The sequence below is a fragment of the Rhinoderma darwinii genome, chromosome 1, assembly GCF_050947455.1.
Source record: "Rhinoderma darwinii isolate aRhiDar2 chromosome 1, aRhiDar2.hap1, whole genome shotgun sequence".
NCBI classification, from domain to species: Eukaryota; Metazoa; Chordata; class Amphibia; order Anura; family Rhinodermatidae; genus Rhinoderma; species Rhinoderma darwinii.
Genome location: NC_134687.1, coordinates 1,691,624 through 1,718,465, shown reverse-complemented (window position 1 = coordinate 1,718,465; position 26,842 = coordinate 1,691,624). Strand labels below are relative to the sequence as shown.

Below are 26,842 nucleotides of genomic sequence, written 5' to 3'. Positions count from 1 at the left end.
ATAGAGGAATAACAGATTACAGGAAGAGGAGATATGGATAGAGGAATAACAGAGATTACAGGAAGAGGAGATATGGATAGAGGAATAACAGAGATTACAGGAAGAGGAGGTATGGATAGAGGAATAACAGAGAGATTACAGGAAGAGGAGATATGGATAGAGGAATAACATGAGATTACAGGAAGAAGTGATATGGATAGAGGAATAACAGATTACAGAAAGAGGAGATATGGATAGAGGAATAACAGAGATTACAGGAAGAGGAGATATGGATAGAGGAATAACAGAGATTACAGGAAGAGGAGGTATGGTAGAGGAATAACAGAGGAGGAGATATGGATAGAGGAATAACAGAGATTACAGGAAGAGAAGATATGGATAGAGGAATAATACAGGAAGAGGAGATATGGATAGAGGAATAACAGAGATTACAGGAAGAGGAGATATGGATAGAGGAATAACAGAGATTACAGGAAGAAGAGATATGGATAGAGGAATAACAGGGAGATTACAGGAAGAGGAGATATGGATAGAGGAATAACAGAGAGATTACAGGAAGAGGAGATATGGATAGAGGAATAACAGATTACAGGAAGAGAAGATATGGATAGATGAATAACAGAGATTACAGGAAGAGGAGATATGGATAGAGGAATAACAGAGATTACAGGAAGAGGAGATATGCATAGAGGAATAACAGAGATTGCAGGAAGAGGAGGTATGGATAGAGGAATAACAGAGATTACAGGAAGAGGAGATATGTATACAGGAATAACAGAGATTACAGGAAGAGGAGATATGGATAGAGGAATAACAGAGATTACAGGAAGAGGAGGTATGGATAGAGGAATAACAGAGAGATTACAGGAAGAGGAGGTATGGATAGAGGAATAACAGAGATTACAGGAAGAGGAGATATGGATAGAAGAATAACAGAGATTACAGGAAGAGGAGATATGGATAGAGGAATAACAGAGATTACAGGAAGAGGAGATATGGATAGAGGAATAACAAAGATTATAGGAAGAGGAGGTATGGATAGAGGAATAACAGAGAGATTACAGGAAGAGGAGGTATGGATAGAGGAATAACAGATTACAGGAAGAGGGGATATGGATGGAGGAATAACAGATTACAGGTAGAGGAGATATGGATAGAGGAATAACAGAGAGATTACAGGAAGATGAGGTATGGTAGAGGAATAACAGAGATTACAGGAAGAGGAGGTATGGTAGAGGAATAACAGAGAGATTACAGAAAGAGGAGGTATGGTAGAGGAATAACAGATTACAGGAAGAGGAGGTATGGTAGAGGAATAACAGAGATTACAGGAAGAGGAGGTATGGTAGAGGAATAACAGAGATTACAGGAAGAAGTGATATGGATAGAGGAATAACAGATTACAGGAAGAGGAGATATGGATAGTGGAATAACGGAGATTACAGGAAGAGGAGGTATGGATAGAGGAATAACAGAGATTACAGGAAGAGGGGCTATGGATAGAGGAATAACAGAGATTACAGGAAGAGGAGATATGGATAGAGGAATAACAGAGATTACAGGAAGAGGAGATATGGATAGAGGAATAACAGAGATTACAGGAAGAGGAGACATGGATAGAGGAATAACAGAGATTACAGGAAGAGGAGGAATGGTAGAGGAATAACAGAGAGATTACAGGAAGAGGAGATATGGATAGAGGAATAACAGAGATTACAGGAAGAGGAGATATGGATAGAGGAATAACAGAGATTACAGGAAGAGGAGATATGCATAGAGGAATAACAGAGATTACAGGAAGAGGAGGTATGGATAGAGGAATAACAGAGATTACAGGAAGAGGAGATATGTATACAGGAATAACAGAGATTACAGGAAGAGGAGATATGGATAGAGGAATAACAGAGATTACAGGAAGAGGAGGTATGGATAGAGGAATAACAGAGAGATTACAGGAAGAGGAGGTATGGATAGAGGAATAACAGAGATTACAGGAAGAGGAGATATGGATAGAGGAATAACAGAGATTACAGGAAGAGGAGATATGGATAGAGGAATAACAGAGATTACAGGAAGAGGAGATATGGATAGAGGAATAACAAAGATTACAGGAAGAGGAGGTATGGATAGAGGAATAACAGAGAGATTACAGGAAGAGGAGGTATGGATAGAGGAATAACAGATTACAGGAAGAGGGGATATGGATGGAGGAATAACAGATTACAGGTAGAGGAGATATGGATAGAGGAATAACAGAGAGATTACAGGAAGATGAGGTATGGTAGAGGAATAACAGAGATTACAGGAAGAGGAGGTATGGTAGAGGAATAACAGAGAGATTACAGAAAGAGGAGGTATGGTAGAGGAATAACAGATTACAGGAAGAGGAGGTATGGTAGAGGAATAACAGAGATTACAGGAAGAGGAGGTATGGTAGAGGAATAACAGAGATTACAGGAAGAAGTGATATGGATAGAGGAATAACAGGGAGATTACAGGAAGAGGAGATATGGATAGAGGAATAACAGATTACAGGAAGAGGAGATATGGATAGAGGAATAACGGAGATTACAGGAAGAGGAGGTATGGATAGAGGAATAACAGAGATTACAGGAAGAGGGGCTATGGATAGAGGAATAACAGAGATTACAGGAAGAGGAGATATGGATAGAGGAATAACAGAGATTACAGGAAGAGGAGATATGGATAGAGGAATAACAGAGATTACAGGAAGAGGAGACATGGATAGAGGAATAACAGAGATTACAGGAAGAGGAGGAATGGTAGAGGAATAACAGAGAGATTACAGGAAGAGGAGATATGGATAGAGGAATAACAGATTACAGGAAGAGGAGATATGGATAGAGGAATAACAGAGATTACAGGAAGAGGAGATATGGATAGAGGAATAACAGAGATTACAGGAAGAGGAGACATGGATAGAGGAATAACAGAGATTACAGGAAGAGGAGATATGGATAGAGGAATAACAGAGATTACAGGAAGAGGCGGTATGGATAGAGGAATAACAGAGAGATTACAGGAAGAGGAGATATGGATAGAGGAATAACAGATTACAGGAAGAGGAGATATGGATAGAGGAATAACAGAGATTACAGGAAGAGGAGATATGGATAGAGGAATAACAGAGATTACAGGAAGAGGAGGTATGGATAGAGGAATAACAGAGAGATTACAGGAAGAGGAGATATGGATAGAGGAATAACATGAGATTACAGGAAGAAGTGATATGGATAGAGGAATAACAGATTACAGAAAGAGGAGATATGGATAGAGGAATAACAGAGATTACAGGAAGAGGAGATATGGATAGAGGAATAACAGAGATTACAGGAAGAGGAGGTATGGTAGAGGAATAACAGAGGAGGAGATATGGATAGAGGAATAACAGAGATTACAGGAAGAGAAGATATGGATAGAGGAATAATACAGGAAGAGGAGATATGGATAGAGGAATAACAGAGATTACAGGAAGAGGAGATATGGATAGAGGAATAACAGAGATTACAGGAAGAAGAGATATGGATAGAGGAATAACAGGGAGATTACAGGAAGAGGAGATATGGATAGAGGAATAACAGAGAGATTACAGGAAGAGGAGATATGGATAGAGGAATAACAGATTACAGGAAGAGAAGATATGGATAGATGAATAACAGAGATTACAGGAAGAGGAGATATGGATAGAGGAATAACAGATTACAGGAAGAGGAGATATGGATAGAGGAATAACAGAGATTACAGGAAGAGGAGGTATGGATAGAGGAATAACAGAGATTACAGGAAGAGAAGATATGGATAAAGGAATAACAGAGATTACAGGAAGAGGAGATATGGATAGAGGAATAATACAGGAAGAGGAGATATGGATAGAGGAATAACTGAGAGATTACAGGAAGAGGAGATATGGATAGAGGAATAATTGAGAGATTACAGGAAGAGGAGATATGGATAGAGGAATAACAGAGATTACAGGAAGAGGAGATATGGATAGAGGAATAACAGAGATTACAGGAAGAGGAGATATGGATAGAGGAATAACAGGGAGATTACAGGAAGAGGAGATATGGATAGAGGAATAACAGAGAGATTACAGGAAGAGGAGATATGGATAGAGGAATAACAGATTACAGGAAGAGAAGATATGGATAGAGGAATAACAGAGATTACAGGAAGAGGAGATATGGATAGAGGAATAACAGAGATTACAGGAAGAGGAGATATGGATAGAGGAATAATACAGGAAGAGGAGATATGGATAGAGGAATAACAGAGAGATTACAGGAAGAGGAGATATGGATAGAGGAATAACAGATTACAGGAAGAGGAGATATGGATAGAGGAATAACAGAGATTACAGGAAGAGGAGATATGGATAGAGGAATAACAGAGATTACAGGAAGAGGAGACATGGATAGAGGAATAACAGATTACAGGAAGAGGAGATATGGATAGAGGAATAACAGAGATTACAGGAAGAGGCGGTATGGATAGAGGAATAACAGAGAGATTACAGGAAGAGGAGATATGGATAGAGGAATAACAGATTACAGGAAGAGGAGATATGGATAGAGGAATAACAGAGATTACAGGAAGAGGAGATATGGATAGAGGAATAACAGAGATTACAGGAAGAGGAGATATGGATAGAGGAATAACAGAGATTACAGGAAGAGGAGACATGGATAGAGGAATAACAGAGATTACAGGAAGAGGAGGAATGGTAGAGGAATAACAGAGAGATTACAGGAAGAGGAGATATGGATAGAGGAATAACAGATTACAGGAAGAGGAGATATGGATAGAGGAATAACAGAGATTACAGGAAGAGGAGATATGGATAGAGGAATAACAGAGATTACAGGAAGAGGAGACATGGATAGAGGAATAACAGAGATTACAGGAAGAGGAGATATGGATAGAGGAATAACAGAGATTACAGGAAGAGGCGGTATGGATAGAGGAATAACAGAGAGATTACAGGAAGAGGAGATATGGATAGAGGAATAACAGATTACAGGAAGAGGAGATATGGATAGAGGAATAACAGAGATTACAGGAAGAGGAGATATGGATAGAGGAATAACAGAGATTACAGGAAGAGGAGGTATGGATAGAGGAATAACAGAGAGATTACAGGAAGAGGAGATATGGATAGAGGAATAACATGAGATTACAGGAAGAAGTGATATGGATAGAGGAATAACAGATTACAGAAAGAGGAGATATGGATAGAGGAATAACAGAGATTACAGGAAGAGGAGATATGGATAGAGGAATAACAGAGATTACAGGAAGAGGAGGTATGGTAGAGGAATAACAGAGGAGGAGATATGGATAGAGGAATAACAGAGATTACAGGAAGAGAAGATATGGATAGAGGAATAATACAGGAAGAGGAGATATGGATAGAGGAATAACAGAGATTACAGGAAGAGGAGATATGGATAGAGGAATAACAGAGATTACAGGAAGAAGAGATATGGATAGAGGAATAACAGGGAGATTACAGGAAGAGGAGATATGGATAGAGGAATAACAGAGAGATTACAGGAAGAGGAGATATGGATAGAGGAATAACAGATTACAGGAAGAGAAGATATGGATAGATGAATAACAGAGATTACAGGAAGAGGAGATATGGATAGAGGAATAACAGAGATTACAGGAAGAGGAGATATGGATAGAGGAATAACAGAGATTACAGGAAGAGGAGGTATGGATAGAGGAATAACAGAGATTACAGGAAGAGAAGATATGGATAAAGGAATAACAGAGATTACAGGAAGAGGAGATATGGATAGAGGAATAATACAGGAAGAGGAGATATGGATAGAGGAATAACTGAGAGATTACAGGAAGAGGAGATATGGATAGAGGAATAATTGAGAGATTACAGGAAGAGGAGATATGGATAGAGGAATAACAGAGATTACAGGAAGAGGAGATATGGATAGAGGAGTAACAGAGATTACAGGAAGAGGAGATATGGATAGAGGAATAACAGAGATTACAGGAAGAGGAGATATGGATAGAGGGAATAACAGATTACAGGAAGAGGAGATATGGATAGAGGAATAACAGAGATTACAGGAAGAGGATGTATGGTAGAGGAATAACAGGAGGAGATATGGATAGAGGAATAACAGAGATTACAGGAAGAGAAGATATGGATAGAGGAATAATACAGGAAGAGGAGATATGGATAGAGGAATAACAGAGATTACAGGAAGAGGAGATATGGATAGAGGAATAACAGAGATTACAGGAAGAGGAGATATGGATAGAGGAATAACAGGGAGATTACAGGAAGAGGAGATATGGATAGAGGAATAACAGAGAGATTACAGGAAGAGGAGATATGGATAGAGGAATAACAGATTACAGGAAGAGAAGATATGGATAGAGGAATAACAGAGATTACAGGAAGAGGAGATATGGATAGAGGAATAACAGAGATTACAGGAAGAGGAGATATGGATAGAGGAATAATACAGGAAGAGGAGATATGGATAGAGGAATAACAGAGAGATTACAGGAAGAGGAGATATGGATAGAGGAATAACAGATTACAGGAAGAGGAGATATGGATAGAGGAATAACAGAGATTACAGGAAGAGGAGATATGGATAGAGGAATAACAGAGATTACAGGAAGAGGAGACATGGATAGAGGAATAACAGAGATTACAGGAAGAGGAGATATGGATAGAGGAATAACAGAGATTACAGGAAGAGGCGGTATGGATAGAGGAATAACAGAGAGATTACAGGAAGAGGAGATATGGATAGAGGAATAACAGATTACAGGAAGAGGAGATATGGATAGAGGAATAACAGAGATTACAGGAAGAGGAGATATGGATAGAGGAATAACAGAGATTACAGGAAGAGGTATGGTAGAGGAATAAGAGAGGAGGAGATATGGATAGAGGAATAACAGAGATTACAGGAAGAGGAGGTATGGATAGAGGAATAACAGAGATTACAGGAAGAGGGGATATGGATAGAGGAATAACAGAGATTACAGGAAGAGGAGGAATGGTAGAGGAATAACAGAGAGATTACAGGAAGAGGAGATATGGATAGAGGAATAACAGATTACAGGAAGAGGAGATATGGATAGAGGAATAACAGAGATTACAGGAAGAGGAGATATGGATAGAGGAATAACAGATTACAGGAAGAGAAGATATGGATAGATGAATAACAGAGATTACAGGAAGAGGAGATATGGATAGAGGAATAACAGAGATTACAGGAAGAGGAGATATGGATAGAGGAATAACAGAGATTACAGGAAGAGGAGGTATGGATAGAGGAATAACAGAGATTACAGGAAGAGAAGATATGGATAGAGGAATAACAGAGATTACAGGAAGAGGAGATATGGATAGAGGAATAATACAGGAAGAGGAGATATGGATAGAGGAATAACTGAGAGATTACAGGAAGAGGAGATATGGATAGAGGAATAATTGAGAGATTACAGGAAGAGGAGATATGGATAGAGGAATAACAGAGATTACAGGAAGAGGAGATATGGATAGAGGAGTAACAGAGATTACAGGAAGAGGAGATATGGATAGAGGAATAACAGAGATTACAGGAAGAGGAGATATGGATAGAGGGAATAACAGAGAGATTACAGGAAGAGGAGATATGGATAGAGGAATAACATGAGATTACAGGAAGAAGTGATATGGATAGAGGAATAACAGATTACAGGAAGAGGAGATATGGATAGAGGAATAACAGAGATTACAGGAAGAGGAGATATGGATAGAGGAATAACAGAGATTACAGGAAGAGGATGTATGGTAGAGGAATAACAGGAGGAGATATGGATAGAGGAATAACAGAGATTACAGGAAGAGAAGATATGGATAGAGGAATAATACAGGAAGAGGAGATATGGATAGAGGAATAACAGAGATTACAGGAAGAGGAGATATGGATAGAGGAATAACAGAGATTACAGGAAGAGGAGATATGGATAGAGGAATAACAGGGAGATTACAGGAAGAGGAGATATGGATAGAGGAATAACAGAGAGATTACAGGAAGAGGAGATATGGATAGAGGAATAACAGATTACAGGAAGAGAAGATATGGATAGAGGAATAACAGAGATTACAGGAAGAGGAGATATGGATAGAGGAATAACAGAGATTACAGGAAGAGGAGATATGGATAGAGGAATAATACAGGAAGAGGAGATATGGATAGAGGAATAACAGAGATTACTAGGAAGGGGTAATATGGATAGAGGAATAATACAGGAGATTACAGGAGGAGGAAGTATGGATAACAGAGACAGTTATTGGAAGGGAATTTCTAAGTAGATAAGAACTATGAAGTTCCCCGCCCTCCAGTCGGATCTCCTCACCTTCAGTCTGGACTACCTTTACCCGTTGCAGCGTTCATGTCGTCCATCCTCGCCGCCCCTTCTCATGTTCCTCTTTTCTGCTTTCCTTGCTTTTCATCTCATTCCTTCTACTCTACCATTTTCTGTCCCTCTATAACATGGTGTCTCCCTCATTTTACCTGCGCCATTTACATTAAGTGCTGTTTGTTTGTGAGTCGTTATTAGGGTTATCTGTATTGGTTTTGTGCTTACGTCTTCTCCATTATCAGTGTGACGGTTCTCCCGAGTTCTGTTATGGAGCTCTTCAGGTGGGATATCAATAGTTTTCAGTGAAATCTGGTGGATGTTTCATCATACTCTGAGCAGATGACGTCTTGTAGCGTCACGAGACGTGTTTTTTCTATAGGTGAAGCCGTTTTTGTGGGACCCTGCCTATAATGTGCTCACGGTTTAACATGTGCGATTCCAAGAAGAGCATATAATAAAGAGGCATAGCATAGTCCTCTGCTTGGCACCGCATAGTCTTCTTCCCGCTTGTGTTGGATCTCGCAGGCCTCTATAATCTTGACGTTTTGAGTTCTTAGGGCACTTTGTTCCCTAATTCTCTTCCTGTGATACATTTTTTTCTCCTCCACTTCCAATTATTTCCTTATTATCCCCTTGACCTGCATTTAAACCCTCATTACCAAATAATTGACAGTTTTTTAGTCCTTAGTTCCTGGATCTCCTTCGAGCATGACTTCGCAATGACCGGCCTTCTGTCCTCCTTTCTCAGATTCTTGGCCTCCAGATTGTAAAATAGTCACACTTGACTGGGGAACTGCAGCAACATCAGGAATCACCAGGAATTGAATGTGTAATATTAAGGATCTCAGTTATCACTTTACTAGGGAAGCAATACCATCCGAATACTAGAGGGAGAGAAGCCATAACCCAACTTCACCTCACCGCTCTCCATCCCGGGATCTTCTCTGTGGACTCCTGACCATGTCTCCACAATATCTTCCAGAAATACTGATCTGCTGACCTTCTGGTGTCTCATTCTTCTCTGTGCCATATTCCTTTAGTTTGGAAAAGCCATGGTCTTATATTCAGTGGTGGTTAGTTCAGTACAATGTTCCAGAACCTCAGCAGTAAGGTTCTTGTGATCTGTGAAACTGTATTATACTTATGACCCTGTGTCCTGCCTCATTCTTATCTCTTCCTTCTTGGACCTGTAGGTGTCTGTGCGATTCTTTGCTTTTATCACAATGTCACAGACCGAAGTTGGACATACACATTTTATTAAGAGCAGTTGGACAATCAGTCATACATAGCGGCAGATAGTTAACCAGTGGTACAGGGGGGTGGCTGACTAATCAGTGGTACATAGGGACGCCTGACGGATCATTGGTATTCAGAGGCGGCTGATTGATCAGTGGTACTCAGGGACAGAAGGCGATCAGTGGTACTCAGGGGCGATTGACTGATCAGTGGTACTCAGGGGCGATTGACTGATCAGTGGTACTCAGGGGCGATTGACTGATCAGTGGTGCTCAGGGGCAGATGGCGATCAGTGGTACCCAGGGGTGGCGGGTGATCAATGGTACTCAGAGGCAGATGTTGATCAGTGGTACTCAGGGGCAGCTGGTGATAAGTGGTACTCAGGGGCGGCTGGTGATCAGTGGTACTCGGGCGGCTGGCAATCAGTGGTACTCAGGGGAGGCTGGTGATCAGTGGTACTCAGGGACGGCTGGCGATCAGTGGTAGTCAGGGGTGGCTTACAGATCAGTGGTACCCAGGGGTGGCTGGCGATCAATGGTACTCAGAGGCGAATGTCGATCAGTGGTACTCAGGGGCAGCTGGTGATCAATGGTACTCAGGGGTGGCTGGTGATCAGTGGTACTCAGGGGCGGCTGGTAATCAGTGGTACTCAGGGATGGCTGGTGATCAGTGGTACTCAGGGGCAGCTGGTGATCAGTGGTACTCAGGTTTCAACTACCGATCAGTGGTACACTTGGGTGACTGGCGATTAGTGGTACTCAGGGGAGGCTGCCGATCAGTGGTACTCATGGGTGACTGCCGATCATTGGTACTCAGGGGTGGCTGGTGATCAGTGGTACTCAGGGGCGGCTGGTGATCAGTGGTACACAAAAACACAGTATGTGCCTTTTACATGTGAAGGTCAATGATAAAGCGAGTCATTAATGTTCTGACTACATGCATTTATGTCTACGCTAATTCGATCGATTATGGGATTGCTTGTCTTTCTGGCCGACTAATCCACACCTCGTGGATTGTCCGCTAATGACTAGAGGACGCCTGTTTACACGAGGGAATGTACCACCCACAAATAATAATTTTTAGGTTGGGACATCGGAAGACAGAATTTACAATTCAACTCTGAGCCGTCTCACAGAGGAGGAGGCTGAAAGCAGAGAGCACTCGCATCTTCAGTGATTATCTCTCCCCATGTTCTGGCTTCACACTCTGCACTTTTGTTGGGTGCTTGGTAGATAATCTTGTATTTCAATGAGAATTCATCAACCAAAACAAAGAAAAACACGTTAAAAATACAACAGAAACGCACAGTGTGAACCAAGCCTAAGTGATTATCATCTCGTGTTATGTGACTATCATCTCGTGTTATGTGATTATTATCTCGTGTGATGTGACTATCATCTCGTGTTATGTGACTATCATCTCGTGTTATGTGATTATTATCTCGTGTCATGTGACTATCATCTCGTGTCATGTGACTATCATCTCGTGTCATGTGACTATCATCTCGTGTCATGTGATTATTATATTGTGTCATGTGATTATCATGATTATATTACCAGATAATATATTTCAAAATAGTAAGGTTGTCCACCATCCCCCTCCTTTGCCCCAACCCGTGGTCCAGTGTCTGCAGTTTGGGCTTTTTCTCTCCCTGAGATAAATAATTAATACAAGTTTTGTGAGCAGAGAAGAATGTGCCCCCTGCCCCTCCCCCCAAATTCTACAACTTCATGTGACTTCATGTATTCCACTTGACGTCCACTCACCTTGTTTTATTTGGCAGCAGATCAGGGTCATTCTAACAGACCCCATTCCTTAATAAAAAGTCAAGCACTTAAAACCTGTGAACAGATGTATCAGTTATGTATCAGTAATGTATCAGTTATGTTTCAGTAATGTATTGTCATGTATCAGTCATTTATCAGTCATGCATCAGTAATGTATCAGTCATGTATTAGTCATGTATCAGTCATATATCAGTAATGTATCAGTCATGTATCAGTCATGTATCAGTCATGTATCAGTCATGTATCAGTCATGCATCAGTCATGTATCAGTCATGTATTAGTCATGTATCAGTCATATATCAGTCATGTATCAGTAATGTATCAGTCATATATCAGTCATATATCAGTCATGTATCAGTCATGTATCAGTCATGTATCAGTCATGTATCAGTCATATATCAGTCATATATCAGTCATGTATCAGTCATGTATCAGTCATGTATCAGTCATGTATCAGTCATGTATCAGTCATATATCAGTCATGTATCAGTCATGCATCAGTCATGTATCAGTCATGTATTAGTCATGTATCAGTCATATATCAGTCATGTATCAGTAATGTATCAGTCATATATCAGTCATATATCAGTCATGTATCAGTCATGTATCAGTCATGTATCAGTCATGTATCAGTCATATATCAGTCATGTATCAGTCATGTATCAGTCATGTATCAGTCATGTATCAGTTATATATACAATGTATATATCATATATCTTATATGTACAAGACGTGTGAAGGTTCCTGTGGTCTCTGGTACAAGACGTGTGAAGGTTCCTGTGGTCTCTGGTACAAGACGTGTGAAGGTTCCTGTGGTCTCTGGTACAAGGCATGTGAAGGTTTCTGGGGTCTCCGGTACAAGACGTGTGAAGGTTCTTGTGGTCTCCGGTACAAGACGTGTGAAGGTTCCTGTGGTCTCTGGTACGATATGTGTGAAGGTTCCTGTGTTCTCTTGTACAAGACGTGTGAAGGTTCCTGTGGTCTCTGGTACAAGACGTGTGGAGGTTCCTGTGGTCTCTGGTACAAGACGTCTGAAGGTTCCTGTGGTCTCTGGTACAAGACGTGTGGAGGTTCCTGTGGTCTCTGGTACAAGAGGTGTGAAGGTTCCTGTGGTCTCTGGTACAAGATGTCTAAAGGTTCCTGTGGTCTCTGGTACAGGACGTGTGAAGGTTCCTGTGGTCTCTGGTACAAGAGGTGTGAAGGTTCCTGTGGTCTCTGGTACAAGACGTCCGAAGGTTTCTGTGGTCTCTGGTACAGTATGATGGAAGGTTCCTGTGATCTCTTGTACAAGACGTGTAAAGGTTCCTGTGGTCTCTGGTACAAGACATGTGGAGGCTCCTGTGGTCTCTGGTACAATATGATGGAAGGTTCCTGTGGTCTCTTGTACAAGATGTGTAAAGGTTCCTGGGGTCTCTGGTACAAGACGTGTGGAGGTTCCTGTGGTCTCTGGTACAAGGCGTCTGAAGGTTCCTGTGGTCTCTGGTACAAGACGTGTGGAGGTTCCTGTGGTCTCTGGTACAAGAAGTGTGGAGGTTCCTGTGGTCTCTGGTACAAGATGCCAGAAGATTCCTGTGGTCTCTGGTACAAGACGTGTGGAGGTTCCTGTGGTCTCTGGTACAAGATGTCTGAAGGTTCCTGTGGTCTCTGGTACAAGACGTGTGTAGGTTCCTGTGGTCTCTGGTACAAGACGTCCGAAGGTTTCTGTGATCTCGGGTACAAGACGTCCGGAGGTTCCTGTGGTCTCTGGTACAAGACGTGTGAAGGTCCCTGTGGACTCTGGTACAAGACATCTGAAGGTTCCTGTGGTCTCTGGTACAAGACGTGTGAAGGTTCCTGTGGTTTCTGGTACAAGACGTGTGAAGGTTCCTGTGGTCTCTGGTGCAAGATGTGTGAAGGTTCCTGTGGTCTCTGGTACAAGACGTGTGGAGGTTCCTGTGGTCTCTGGTACAAGACGTGTGAAGGTTCCTGTGGTCTCTGGTACAAGGCATGTGAAGATTTCTGGGGTCTCCGGTACAAGACGTGTGAAGGTTCTTGTGGTCTCCGTTACAAGTCGTGTGAAGGTTCCTGTGGTCTCTGGTACAAGACATCTGAAGGTTCCTGTGGTCTGTGGTACAAGACATCTGAAGGTTCCTGTGGTGTCTGGTACAAGACGTGTGAAGGTTCCTGTGGTGTCTGGTACAATATGTGTGCAGGTTCCAGTGGTCTCTGGTACAAGACGTGTAAAGGTTCTTGCGGTCTCTGGTACAAAACATGTGGAGGTTCCTGTGATCTCTGGTACAAGACATCTGAAGGTTCCTGTGGTCTGTGGTACAAGACATCTGAAGGTTCCTGTGGTGTCTGGTACAAGACGTGTGGAGGTTCCTGTGGTCTCTGGTACAAGATGTCTGCAGGTTCCTGGATCGGACTTGTTTCTCCGGCACATCCCACAGATGATCGATCAGATTGAGATCTGGAGAATTTGGAGACATCTTGAAGTCTTTGTCATGTTCCTCATCATTCCTGGACAATGTCTGCAGTGTGGTGGGGGCATTATCCTGCTGACGGGGCACTGCCATTAGGGAATAGCGCTGCCATGAAGTGGGGTCTGCAGCAATGTTTAGGTCGGTAGTACTTGTCACATCCACATGAATGTCAGGACACAAGGTTTCAAGCAGAACATTGTCCAGATCATCACCCTGTCCACTTGTCTTCTTCCCATAATGCATCCTGGTGCCACATCTCCTCCAAGGGACACACACGCACCTGGCCATCCACATGATGTAACACGTGATCCATCAGACCAGGCGTCTTCTTCCATTGCTCCATAATCCAGTTCTGATAATCACGTGATCATTGTAGGGACTTTCTGCCATCCACAAGACTGGAAACACCACACAAGACCAGAAACACCCCACAAGACTGGGAGCACCTCACAAGACTGGGAACACCCCACAAGACTGGAAACACCACACAAGACTGGGAGCACCTCACAAGACTGAAAACACCCCACAAGACTGGGAGCACCTCACAAGACTGAAAACACCCCACAAGACTGGGAACACCCCACATACTGGAAACACCACACAAGACTAGAAACACCCCACAAGACTGGGAGCACCTCAAAAGACTGGAAACACCCCACAAGACCGGAAACTTCCCACAAGACCGGGAGCACCTCACAAGACTGGGAGCACCTCACAAGACCTGGAGCACCTCACAAGACCGGGAGCACCTCACAAGACCGGGAGCACCTCACAAGACCGGGAGCACCTCACAAGACCGGGAGCACCTCACAAGACCGGGAGCACCTCACAAGACCGTGAGCACCTCACAAGACTGGGAGCACCTCACAAGACTGGTAACACCCCACAGGACCGGGCATTCTGGAGATTATCTGATCCAGTCATCTACACCTCACAATTTGGACCTTGTCACAGTCGCTCAAATCTTTATATTTCTAAATTTTTCCAGCTAACATCAACATCAAGAACTGACTGATCACCTGCTGCCGAATATATCCCCCCTAATATATCCTCCTATATATCCCCCCTAATATATCCTCCTATATATCCCCCCTAATATATCCCCTTATATATCCCCCTGTATATCCCCCTATATATCCCCTCTAATATATCCCCCTATATATCCCCTCTAATATATCCCCCTATATATCCCCTCTAATATATCCCCCTATATATCCCCCCTAATATATCCCCCTATATATCCCCCTGTATATCGCCCTATATATCCCCTCTAATATATCCCCCTATATATCCCCTCTAATATATCCCCCTATATATCCCCTCTAATATATCCCCCTATATATCCCCCCTAATATATCCTCCTATATATCCCCCCTAATATATCCCCTTATATATCCCCCTGTATATCCCCCTATATATCCCCTCTAATATATCCCCCTATATATCCCCTCTAATATATCCCCCTATATATCCCCTCTAATACATCCCCCTATATATCCCCCCTAATATATCCCCCTGTATATCCCCCTATATATCCCCTCTAATATATCCCCCTATATATCCCCTCTAATATATCCCCCTATATATCCCCTCTAATATATCCCCCTATATATCCCCCTGTATATCCCCCTATATATCCCCTCTAATATATCCCCCTATATATCCCCTCTAATATATCCCCCTATATATCCCCTCTAATATATCCCCCTATATATCCCCTCTAATATATCCCCCTATATATCCCCCTGTATATCGCCCTATATATCCCCTCTAATATATCCCCCTATACATCCCCCTGTATATCCCCCTATATATCCCCTCTAATATATCCCCCTATATATCCCCTCTAATATATCCCCCTATATATCCCCTCTAATATATCCCCCTATATATCCCCTCTAATATATTCCCCTTTATATCCCCTCTAATATATCCTCCTATATATCCCCCCTAATATATCCCCCTATATATCCCCTCTAATATATTCCCCTTTATATCCCCTCTAATATATCCCCCTCTTGTCAGGGGCCATTGTAACCAGATCATCCGTGTTATTTACTCACCTGTCAGTGGTTGTAATGTTATGGATGATCAGTGTATGTGGAGGGGAGGGGGCTCGCAAGAATAAATATCACCCCCTTAAATGTATCCATTGGAGACTAGGCCTATGTGACCCTTGGGCTAAATCCCTTTGTACTCCACTGGCCCATAGCAGCAGTATCTACCCCTGGTAAGTTTCGCCCCTATCCCCATATCATGCAGATCAGAAGAAAGACGTAATGAGGCACCGCACGCAGGAAAGTGGCTTTTATTTTCCATCTCTCCCAGTGATATAAGATAAAGCTGCAGAGAAGCCCAAAAATGGCCCCGGGATACAGAATATCGTGCTGTGTGTGGTGGATCAGGTCTAGTTGTTGGGGAGATCTATGTCAGCCTCGATGACCACGGATGATGATAACAAGGTGTATGGCGTCAGGCACAATATCACAAGGTCGTTACAGAGCGGCCGAGTTCAGACGTCTCCGTTCTGCCACCACTGTGTTAATGTTGAGTCTAACGAGTTCCCGTCACACGTTTCTACTGCTGTGGGTTGGCGGCGGTTTCGCAGGATGATGAATTTGTGGCATTTTTGTGGTGTTTTCCTCCAGTGACTTCATTGAGGTTTTTACATCTGATCCAGATTTCTACCATATTTTATAGAAGTGATCCCCAAATATCTCATGTACGGTAGAGGAACGCCCATGATAATATCAGGTGCCCCGGATGTTACGGCCACCCTGAGATGGGTCACCGGTGCTGTGGTCACACTGGGATCTGCAGCCTTCAATATATCTGGTGGGGGGCGGCTGTAGACTGCACTGGGCAGACACAATAGGCAGGAAGGGTTGGGGGCAGGGCGGCTGAGGGTCTCTGTTGTGTAGTATTGCTGCAGGCTCCTATATCCGGAGCTGGCTGCGGGACAATAGGACATTCCAGGAATATTAACATCTTCTGGAGTCTTAAAATAAAACTATAAGTAACTATGTGCTGAGACAGGTCCTGGAAGTAAAGCACTTAACCATCTCCTGCCAGGCGCCTGGCACAGCAGAACGTATAGCGAGGGCGTTATATCAGGGCAGCTCTCCAGTGATGTCTCCCTATAGCAGAATATTCACTCTGCAGATCACACCATGACGAGGAATCCACTGCAGAGCATTTATCTTTCCTCCTAAAACTCACACAAATCCTAATATTGCTGCCTGCTAAGTGGTGATCAGGACTCCAAGAGCCCAACTGGATAATTACTACTGCTAATTACACTTACAGGAAGGAAAGACCCTATATAGAGATTGGGGGAGGGTGTACGGTGGTCAGAGGGATGAAATTCCTGCTGAGGGGTGTTATCTACAGACCACTGTTCAGACCAGATTATCAGGAGTCCAGTCCGGTTATCAGGGAGTTCTATTCAGTTATGAGGAGTCCTCTAAAGTTATTAATGAGTCTTGCCCAATTATACGGGTGTCCTCTCCACTATCAGGAGTCATCTCCAGTTATCAGGAGTCCTGTCCAATTCTACGGGTGTCCTCCCCACTATCAGGAGTTATCTCCAGTTATCAGGAGTCCTGTCCAATTCTACGGGTGTCCTCTCCACTATCAGGAGTCATCTCCAGTTATCAGGAGTCCTGTCCAATTCTACGGGTGTCCTCCCCACTATCAGGAGTCATCTCCAGTTATCAGGAGTCCTGTCCAATTCTACGGGTGTCCTCTCCACTATCAGGAGTCATCTCCAGTTATCAGGAGTCCTGTCCAATTCTACGGGTGTCCTCTCCACTATCAGGAGTCATCTCCAGTTATCAGGAGTCCTGTCCAATTCTACGGGTGTCCTCTCCACTATCAGGAGTCATCTCCAGTTATCAGGAGTCCTGTCCAATTCTACAGGTGTCCTCTCCACTATCAGGAGTCATCTCCAGTTATCAGGAGTCCTGTCCAATTATACGGGTGTCCTCTCCACTATCATGATTCCTGTTCAGTTGTCAGGGGTCATGTCCAGTTCTCAGGAGTCCTGCCAAATTATAAGGGTGTCCTGTCCACTATCAGGAGTCCACTCCAGTTTTAGGGTGTCCTGTCCAGTTATGAGGAGTCATCTCTAGCTATCATTGAGTCTTGTCCAATTATACGGGTGTCCTGTACACTATCAGGGTGTCCTGTCCAGTATCAGGGTGTCCTGTCCACCATCAGGAGTCTTGTCCAGTTATCAGGAGTCATCTCCAGTTTCAGAGTGTCTTGTCCTGAATCAAATTTATTACAAATTTCCTAAAAGTTTTGGATTTTGCAAATACAAAATTTTTGAAATTCGTCCTTCACAAATTCCTTTAAAATGGCATATGCCATTTTACAGATCAAAAGAACAGTTAAAAAGGGTCATATGACCTCGGGCGGCAGCCCAGCATGCTTTCCCATAATGCCTTGCAGGCAGCCTTCCCTCTAGCGTAGCCAATCATGAGGGGTATACTGTAAGTGTGAGTCACTGATGTCAGTCATATGAGTCACAGCCACTATAAACAGCCCAACGAGGAAATGCTTCTGCTTTGTTGGATGCAGAGAGGAGAGAGGGAAGGTCAAACAGAGAGTGAGAGAGGAGGTCAGGCAGAGTGAGAGAGGAGGTCAGAGAGTGAGCGAGGAGAGGGAGGAAGGTCAGACAGAGTGAGAGAGGAGGTCAGACAGAGAGTGAGAGAGGAGAGGGAGGAGGTCAGACAGAGTGAGAGAGGAGGTCAGAGAGTGAGCGAGGAGAGGGAGGAGGTCAGACAGAGTGAGAGAGGAGGTCAGACAGAGAGAGGAGAGGGAGGAGGTCAAGCAGAGTGAGAGAGGAGGTCAGACAGAGAGTGAGAAAGGAGGGAGAGGAGGTCAGACAGTGAGAGAGGAGGTCAGACAGAGAGTGAGAGAGGAGGTCAGACAGAGAGTGAGAGATAGTAAAACAGAATACAGAGAGGAGAGAGAGGACGTCAGACAGAGAGTGGGAGAGGAGGTCAGACAGAGAGGAGAGGGAGGAAGTCAGGCAGAGTGAGAGAGGAGGTCAGACAGAGTGGGAGAGGAGGTCAGACAGTGAGAGAGGAGGTCAGACAGAGAGTGAGAGATAGTAAAACAGAATACAGAGAGGAGAGAGAGGACGTCAGACAGAGTGGGAGAGGAGGTCAGACAGAGAGAGAGAGGACGTGAGACAGAGAGTGGGCGATAGTAAAACACAGATAGATAGTGGATTAGTGTCAGTCAGTGTGTTTCATTGTAAGGGGAAGAGAATAGATAGTTAGATTTACAATAATTTGATAGATTTTGGAGAGAGATAGGAGTCAGTCAGTGTCATTGTGTAAAGGCCCTATTACACCATACTATTTTGGCTGGTGCAGCGAGCGCCGATCAATGACTCGTTTATCGGTGCTCATTTGCTCCTGTCACAAAGTGCAATGCATAGGGATGAGCAGTCGTTACGCAGATCGCTCGTCCCCATACATTATTATCATGTCGGCAGCGCGTCTCCTGTTTACACACCTAGATGTGCTGCCGATAACCAGAATATTTAACTTTTTTAAAACGATACGACCAGCAGATGATCCAGCATTTTCTCGTTCATCTGTAGATCGCTTCCCTGTTTACACAAGGTAATTATCGGCAACGAGTGTTCCATGAATTAATTATCTGCCTGATAATCGCCCCGTGTCAAAGGGCCTTTAGTTAGACTGGCAGCCATTGCTGTGAGTGAGTGCTGCTGCAGCTATACAATTCTTACATTCATTTATGAATCACCAATCATCATCTCATTATTCCCAAATGTTCTTCATTGATCCTTGTGCTGATACAGACGTCAAGGACAGGAGGTTACTCATTGTTTTGTATATATGTAATAGAGCCACCAAAAATTGGCGTATTGTTCTGCGTCAAGCAATTATACAGCGCCATTACAATTCAGTCTGTGTCCAGGTGACAAATTTTTTTCTTCAAATAAATAAAATAAAAAGTCATTGTTTCTTCACTTTCCAGGACGGTCAGCACTGTCACTGTCACATGTAGTCATGCGGTGGATGTGGTGGATAATATATTATTATTTCCTTTAAAATGACGCCAAACCTGTTGTTTCTCTCCAAAAGGGATTTTTGCACCGCTTGTTGAAAAGCCATCACTTCTTCCGATATCACCGTGTGTGTGTATAAACACCACAGGCATCTGCCCCCAAAAAGTGACCATTTTTGGACCTTTTTCTATTTATTATTTTCATTTTAAAAAGCAATAAAACACATGACCGTGCAGTGTGTATGAACAGGCTGTTACCACCGGCTGCCGTCCGTTTACCCATAGATATATATCTTGTTATCACTTTGATCACTAATGCGGTCCTGGTGTTGAAGAGTCTATAAGGGGTTGGATACAGTCCTAGAAGACCTCAGAGGGTCATACACAACTTTTCAGGCCAACTAGGACACCTTGATTGGAAATAAATGTATTCGTATTGAATCAAATTTGACAGCAATTTTGACCAAATCCGACCCAAAATGAATTTCGGGAAATGTGCTCATCCCTACACTCCAACTATCATGTAGTCCTCCTCAATTATCATGTAGTCCTCTCTGGTCATCATATATATCAGGTTATGTAGAATGCGTAGCTGTATTTTTCACACTGATGATGTCATTGCTGATTCTGTGGTGGTAATATGTTGATATTTCCCCCCTTAGGGCTATTTTTACCTACGAGAAGAAATGGAGCCTGAAGCTGTTGGATTCTGGAGGTGAGAGACAGTAGAAGACTTAAGTGTCCTGCACCTTTCACTTTCTTTCTATGAGTCCTCCCGAGACCTTTATCACCTGATTATTGATCAGAAAAGGTGGTCATGCCTAGTTTGATGTTTATCCCGGAGGAGGGCACCATGGACAGTTAAATATCGTAACAAGAAGATGTTGTAAGATCTCCTTCAGTCTCCGTAATGGTTCCGTCCTTTATAAAAATGGAGTGGTCACACCACAAGAACCACTGTTGGTGGCACAGCAGGACGTGAGATCTGGACGTCTCACTGTGCATGGTGGAACAATCCTTGTATATTGTATCCAGCGCAGGGCGTGGGGGGCGTTGTATGACACTGGAATGTGCTCTTTGGTGTCCTTTGAATCCCCGGCACTATACATAACACGGTGTCAGTTTGGGTTTTGTTTCGGGTTAGTTTGGTCCATAGATTTCCTTTCACAAACCACTGTGGGTCCCGAGATCCCTGTATACCCTGTGGGTCCATTTATGGAGCCCTTCATGTGCCACACAATATCTAAGTGTTCTGGAGAATTTGCCTGATCCCCGTTGGCGACTTCCCAAGTTAAAGGGGCTGTCCGAGATTATAAACGTAGCTGCAGTAAAGGTGACTCATCTTTTAAATCCCCCTGTCGCCCTAGGACCGATGCTCCGGTGATCTCCGCCTATCCTGCAGCCAATCACTGGCCTCAGAGGTGAATCCTGCATTACAGCACATGACTGCCGAAGCCAGTGATTGGCTGCAGCCGTCACGTAAATGATGTATGTGATGTCATCGCTACGGGGACCACCGGACGATGGGCACTGGAGCTTTAATGAGATTTAAAAGGCGAGTAACCTTTCTCTTTTTATTTTAGAATATTTACTTTTGTTACAGAATTTTGTCAACATTTTTGGACAACCCCTTTAAGTAAAAAAATTGCCAATTGACGACGTAATTTATTTTATGGTTTTGACATTTTGAGTTCTCCATGTCATTTCCATGCTTTGTGTGATTGTCTCTATCTGGCTGTTGGTTGTCCCCGTCGTTTTTTCCCTTAATCTTTTAAAGAGGAACTGCAGTTTCACCTTGATATCTCATAGAGAAATGTCAGAGGTTTCGATCAGTGGGGTCCAGGTGCAGGGACCCCCACTGATCGATGTGATCGGCCTCCACATTAGCTGAAGATAGGCTCACATACACTTTCTATGAGCCCCTCTTCAGCTTACAAAGAGAGTGATCACATCAGAAGGAGCAAGCCGCTACTGCCCCTTCATTTCAGCGACCGGGGGGGTCTCATCATCCTGACCCCCACCGATAATAACTTCTCATATGTTCCTATGACATATTAAAAGTTTGTGAAAGTGCAGTTACTCTTTAAGAGCATAATTGTCTTTTCCAACGAGCTTCATCTTCTCCTACTATGTTCAGAACAGGATTATACTCCAGTAAGGTCATTTATGCTTCACGTCCGAGGTTCATATGATTTGGTGAAAAATCCACTTGGTTGTTTTCCTTGATATCCACATCTAATATGGCAGAGTGATTGGACACCTAAAAGTTTATCAGCAAGGACCTCCGGTAATGAGGAAAGTTGTTGTGTTCAATTTCGACAAGAGAAATTGGTCAACTGTAGCCACAACTGGAGCAACGGTGAGACCATCAGTGGTTGATGTAGGCGTTGTGGGATGTAGGCTTTGTGGGATGTAGGCTCTGTAGGATGAGGGCTCTGTAGGATGTAGGCTTTGTGGGATGTAGGCTTTGTAGGATGTAGGCTTTGTGGGATGTAGGCTTTGTGGGATGTAGGCTCTGTAGGATGCAGGCTCTGTAGGATGTAGGCTTTGTGGGATGTAGGCTTTGTGGGATGTAGGCTTTGTGGGATGTAGGCTTTGTGGGATGTAGGCTTTGTAGGATGTAGGCTTTGTAGGATGTAGGCTTTGTGGGATGTAGGCTCTGTGGGATGTAGGCTTTGTGGGATGTAGGCTTTGTAGGATGTAGGCTTTGTGGGATGTAGGCTTTGTGGGATGTAGGCTTTGTGGGATGTAGGCTTTGTGGGATGTAGGCTTTGTGGGATGTAGGCTCTGTGGGATGTAGGCTCTGTGGGATGTAGGCTTTGTGGGATGTAGGCTTTGTAGGATGTAGGCTTTGTGGGATGTAGGCTTTGTGGGATGTAGGCGTTGTGGGATGTAGGCTCTGTAGGATGCAGGCTATGTAGAATGTAGGCTTTGTGGGATGTAGGCTTTGTAGGATGTAGGCTTTGTGGGATGTAGGCTTTGTAGGATGTAGGCTTTGTGGGATGTAGGCTTTGTGGGATGTAGGCTCTGTGGGATGTAGGCTTTGTGGGATGTAGGCTTTGTAGGATGTAGGCTTTGTGGGATGTAGGCTTTGTAGGATGTAGGCTTTGTGGGATGTAGGCTCTGTGGGATGTAGGCTTTGTGGGATGTAGGCTTTGTGGGATGTAGGCTCTGTGGGATGTAGGCTTTGTGGGATGTAGGCTTTGTAGGATGTAGGCTTTGTGGGATGTAGGCTTTGTGGGATGTAGGCTTTGTGGGATGTAGGCTTTGTGGGATGTAGGCTTTGTGGGATGTAGGCTTTGTGGGATGTAGGCTCTGTGGGATGTAGGCTTTGTGGGATGTAGGCTTTGTGGGATGTAGGCTTTGTGGGATGTAGGCTTTGTGGGATGTAGGCTTTGTGGGATGTAGGCGTTGTAGGATGTAGGTGTAACGTCCATAGCCGCGGACCGTCGTTCTTACTTACTCCCCGACGGCCACGGCCATGGACGAGTGAGTGCTGGGTGGCATCTCCCTCCTGAGAGACGCCGGCACTCACTTCCGCATCACTGTACTGGCTCCCGCAGGGAGCGTGCGCACACTCGCGCCCGGCCTTAAAGGGACAGTACACGCACATGTCAGAAATCTGTAATTAACCCATAGTTCTCACTGGACTATAAAAGGGCTCTGCCCTTTCACTCATTGCCTGAGCGTTGTTGTGTTTACCCGTGTTAGTCTTGCAAATGGTCCCTCAGTGTTTTCCTGGAATACTGGAAAATCCCCAGTAGTTGGCAGGTATATGAATGAATCAAAGAACAAACGTGCCAATGGTTAGTATAAGGTAAGACTTGTGAATGAATAAACAGATACAAGAACTATAAGAAGGCTACAAAGGTAAAACCCTCATTTAACCCATTGGGGCTTAAGGAGCTTAATCTATGGATCCATCTGGCTTCTTTTTGCAGCAGTTTTTTGTCCAGATTTCCAGCTCTGGGACCCAATTTGATTTGAGTAATGCCCCAAAATTGAAGGGCACTAGTGTTACCCTGATGAAAGGACCTAATATGTTTAGAGAGAGGTGTATCCTCTTTGGTGTTAATAGTACTAATGTGTTTAGAGATCCTTCTTCGGAGCTGTTGGATGGAAGTCCCCTATGGCACTTATCTATTACTTACCTGTTAATTCAGTAGATATAATCTCAGCATCGTAAATTCTAAGTGCCCAGACATGCGCACTTGCTCTCTGGATCCTAAAATCGTCTATGTTCAGCCTGGGAGGCTACAAGCATGCGCCTTCCGCGCGCATGGATTGGACCCTGTGTATATCTTCTTGATTGACCAATGCACCTGCCAATCTTGCTGTATGTAGGCTCGTCTCCAGTCAGGGAATCCTATTGGCTCCTACACAGGTGATTCATGTGTTTGGTACGCCCAAGGTTTTAAAGGAAGAGGAATTAGAACGCGCGCTCACTGGCCCCATTTTGATCCCCTGAGGACGCTGTGTTACAGCGAAACATGTCGGGGGGGGGGGCTAAGATACTTTTACCAGCTCTGTCAGACCGGCCTCTATACCACGATTAACTGCAGTACCAGCGTATGTTCTGCCGCCGCTGATCTAAGCACTTATACTCTTGCATTTATCCCACTCTCTCCTGCCACAGTGGAGGCAAAGTCCCTACAGAGCATGTGCCAGCTGACCTTAGCTATACATTTTAATTCATTGCGTCAGTCGTTTGTCTTTCATTGGACATTTTAATAGCATATCATTAAAAGTTATATTTTACTATTGTTTAGTTAGTAGTTGGGAAATTTGGTTTTCATTGTGCCATTGGCACATTAGTTCTTAGTGTTTTCCTGTTCCCAGTGTTCCTGTGCCCTGCTACCGGTGTCCTGTATCCCGTGCTAGACCTGGTTTTGTGTCATTGAAGAGTTGGAGTCGTGTGCTGCTTGCGTCCGCGCCTGGTGTCTGGTACCAAGGTCCCATCTGAGCCGAACTACCACAGGTACCCTTGTGCTCGGACTATAGACTTTGTTGTGGTACCCTGTTTGGCCAGCTGCTATCCCGCTACAGCGGTACAGCCCAGTGGGTCCACAAACTCACAGATCGTGACAATACTCTCAGGCCATGGACCCCGCTGGTCAACCCAAGACCCTGATGATGTCGCAAGCCATGCAAGCGGATCTGTGAGACCTTCAGCCACAACAGGATCAACTCCTCCTGGCAGTGAACGCCATTGCACATCAGCTAGATGCGCAAGCTGCAGTCTGCACAGCTCCTGTTCCTGTTACCCCGGCTGTTCCTCCTGCTACACCTCCTGTTATTACCAGTGCTGATCCCCGATTCTCGCTGCCACTACCGCCTCGTTACGTCGGAGATGTGAGTACCTGCAGGGGATTTCTGAACTAGTGCCAGATCCACTTCACGCTACATGCCAGAGCGTTCCCTTCTGATGGCGCAAGGATCGCTTTCATTATCTCTCTGCTTACTGGCAAGGCCCCAGCATGGGCAAATCCTATCTGGGAACATCAGGGACCATAGACCGTGACTTCCAGGGTTTCCTATGGACATTTTGCACTGTATTTGAGGCACCTGGACGAGTCTCGTCAGCAGCTGCTTTCTTGTTGGCCCTTCGCCAGAGAGACACCGCCATGGGCGAATACACCATTCAGTTCCGCACACTGGCAGGAGAGCTGTCTTGGAACAATGAGGCCTTGGTGGCTGCATTCTGTCAGCGACTGTTTTCTGAGATCAAAGACGAACTTGCCACTTGTGATCAGCCATCTACCCTGGATGACCTGATTCATTTAGCCACGCGGATTTACATGAGGGTCCGGGAGCAATCCCAAGAGGTTCATCGGGAGAGAAGATTCCCTAAACTGGCTCCTACTTTCCAGCAATCCCTGTCGCCCTCACCAGTTGTTCCACCAGAGGAGCCTATGCAAGTGGACCGGCTGAAATTGTCGAACCAGGAGAAACAAGGCAGACGCAGTTCGGGACTTTGTCTGTATTGCGGCCTCGGAGGTCATGTTGTGCGTTTGTGCCCCTAAAAGCCAAAAAAAACTCTAATGCCTTGGATTGGTTGGGGAGACAACCCTAGCGATACAGCGCTGGATAAAAAACTCTCCTTGAAACGATCCATCCCCGTGACCATAGTGTCCAGCGAGAAAACGCACCAGATATCTACCTATCTGGACTCTGGATCCGCAGCTAATTTTATCCAAAAAGTGGATCTTCTCCAGTTGCCCACAGTCCCCCTGGAAACGTCTTTGGCTGTTGCCTCAGTAAATGGACTGCCTCTGCCCGATCAAGTCGTATTGGTGACCAAACTGCTGAAGCTCCAGGTTGGAGCCCTTCATTCAGAGCTAATTTTCTTCATCTTCCTGCCCAGAGCCGTCAACGCTGTGCTGCTGGGCCTGCCTTGGCTTCGACTACATGCCCCAGTTCTGGACTGGAATTTCAGAGAGGTTCTCCAGTGGGGCCCCAAGTGTCTCAACTGCTGTCTGGGGCAGATCCATTCAGCCCAGCCTCCTTTACCTCTGTCGTTGGCAGGATTGCCTCCCCACTACTCACAGTTCACAGATGTCTTTAGCAAGAAGGAGACTGAGACGCTGCCCCCACACTGGGCGTATGACTGCCCTATTGAACTGCTTTATTATGTGTCCCTCCCTCGTGGATGGATATACCCTGTCTCCTTGCCACAGACTCAGTCTATTTACAAAAATCCTCATCCCCGGCTGGGTTCTTCTTTGTCAAAAAGAAAGACAGATCTCTTCGACCTTGCATGGACTACCGGGGCCTCAATCAAATCACAGATATCCGTTACCGCTAATTTATGAACTATTTAACCGCTTACGAGGAGCCAAGATTTTTTCTAACCTAGACCTGCGTGGGGCTTACAACTTAATCCCGATCTGCCGGGGT

The 26,842-nt window shown here is 44.3% G+C and overlaps 1 protein-coding gene across 1 annotated transcript in view; it reads left to right on the top strand.

Annotated features, from left to right (window-relative positions):
* LOC142748155 (uncharacterized) overlaps positions 1-26,842 on the top strand; it is a 137,925-nt gene that overhangs the window by 92,581 nt on the left and 18,502 nt on the right. The window contains exon 2 of the mRNA XM_075855280.1: positions 20,608-20,660. Within this exon, the coding sequence (XP_075711395.1) occupies positions 20,608-20,660 (53 nt within the window). The remainder of the gene's footprint in view (positions 1-20,607; positions 20,661-26,842) is intronic.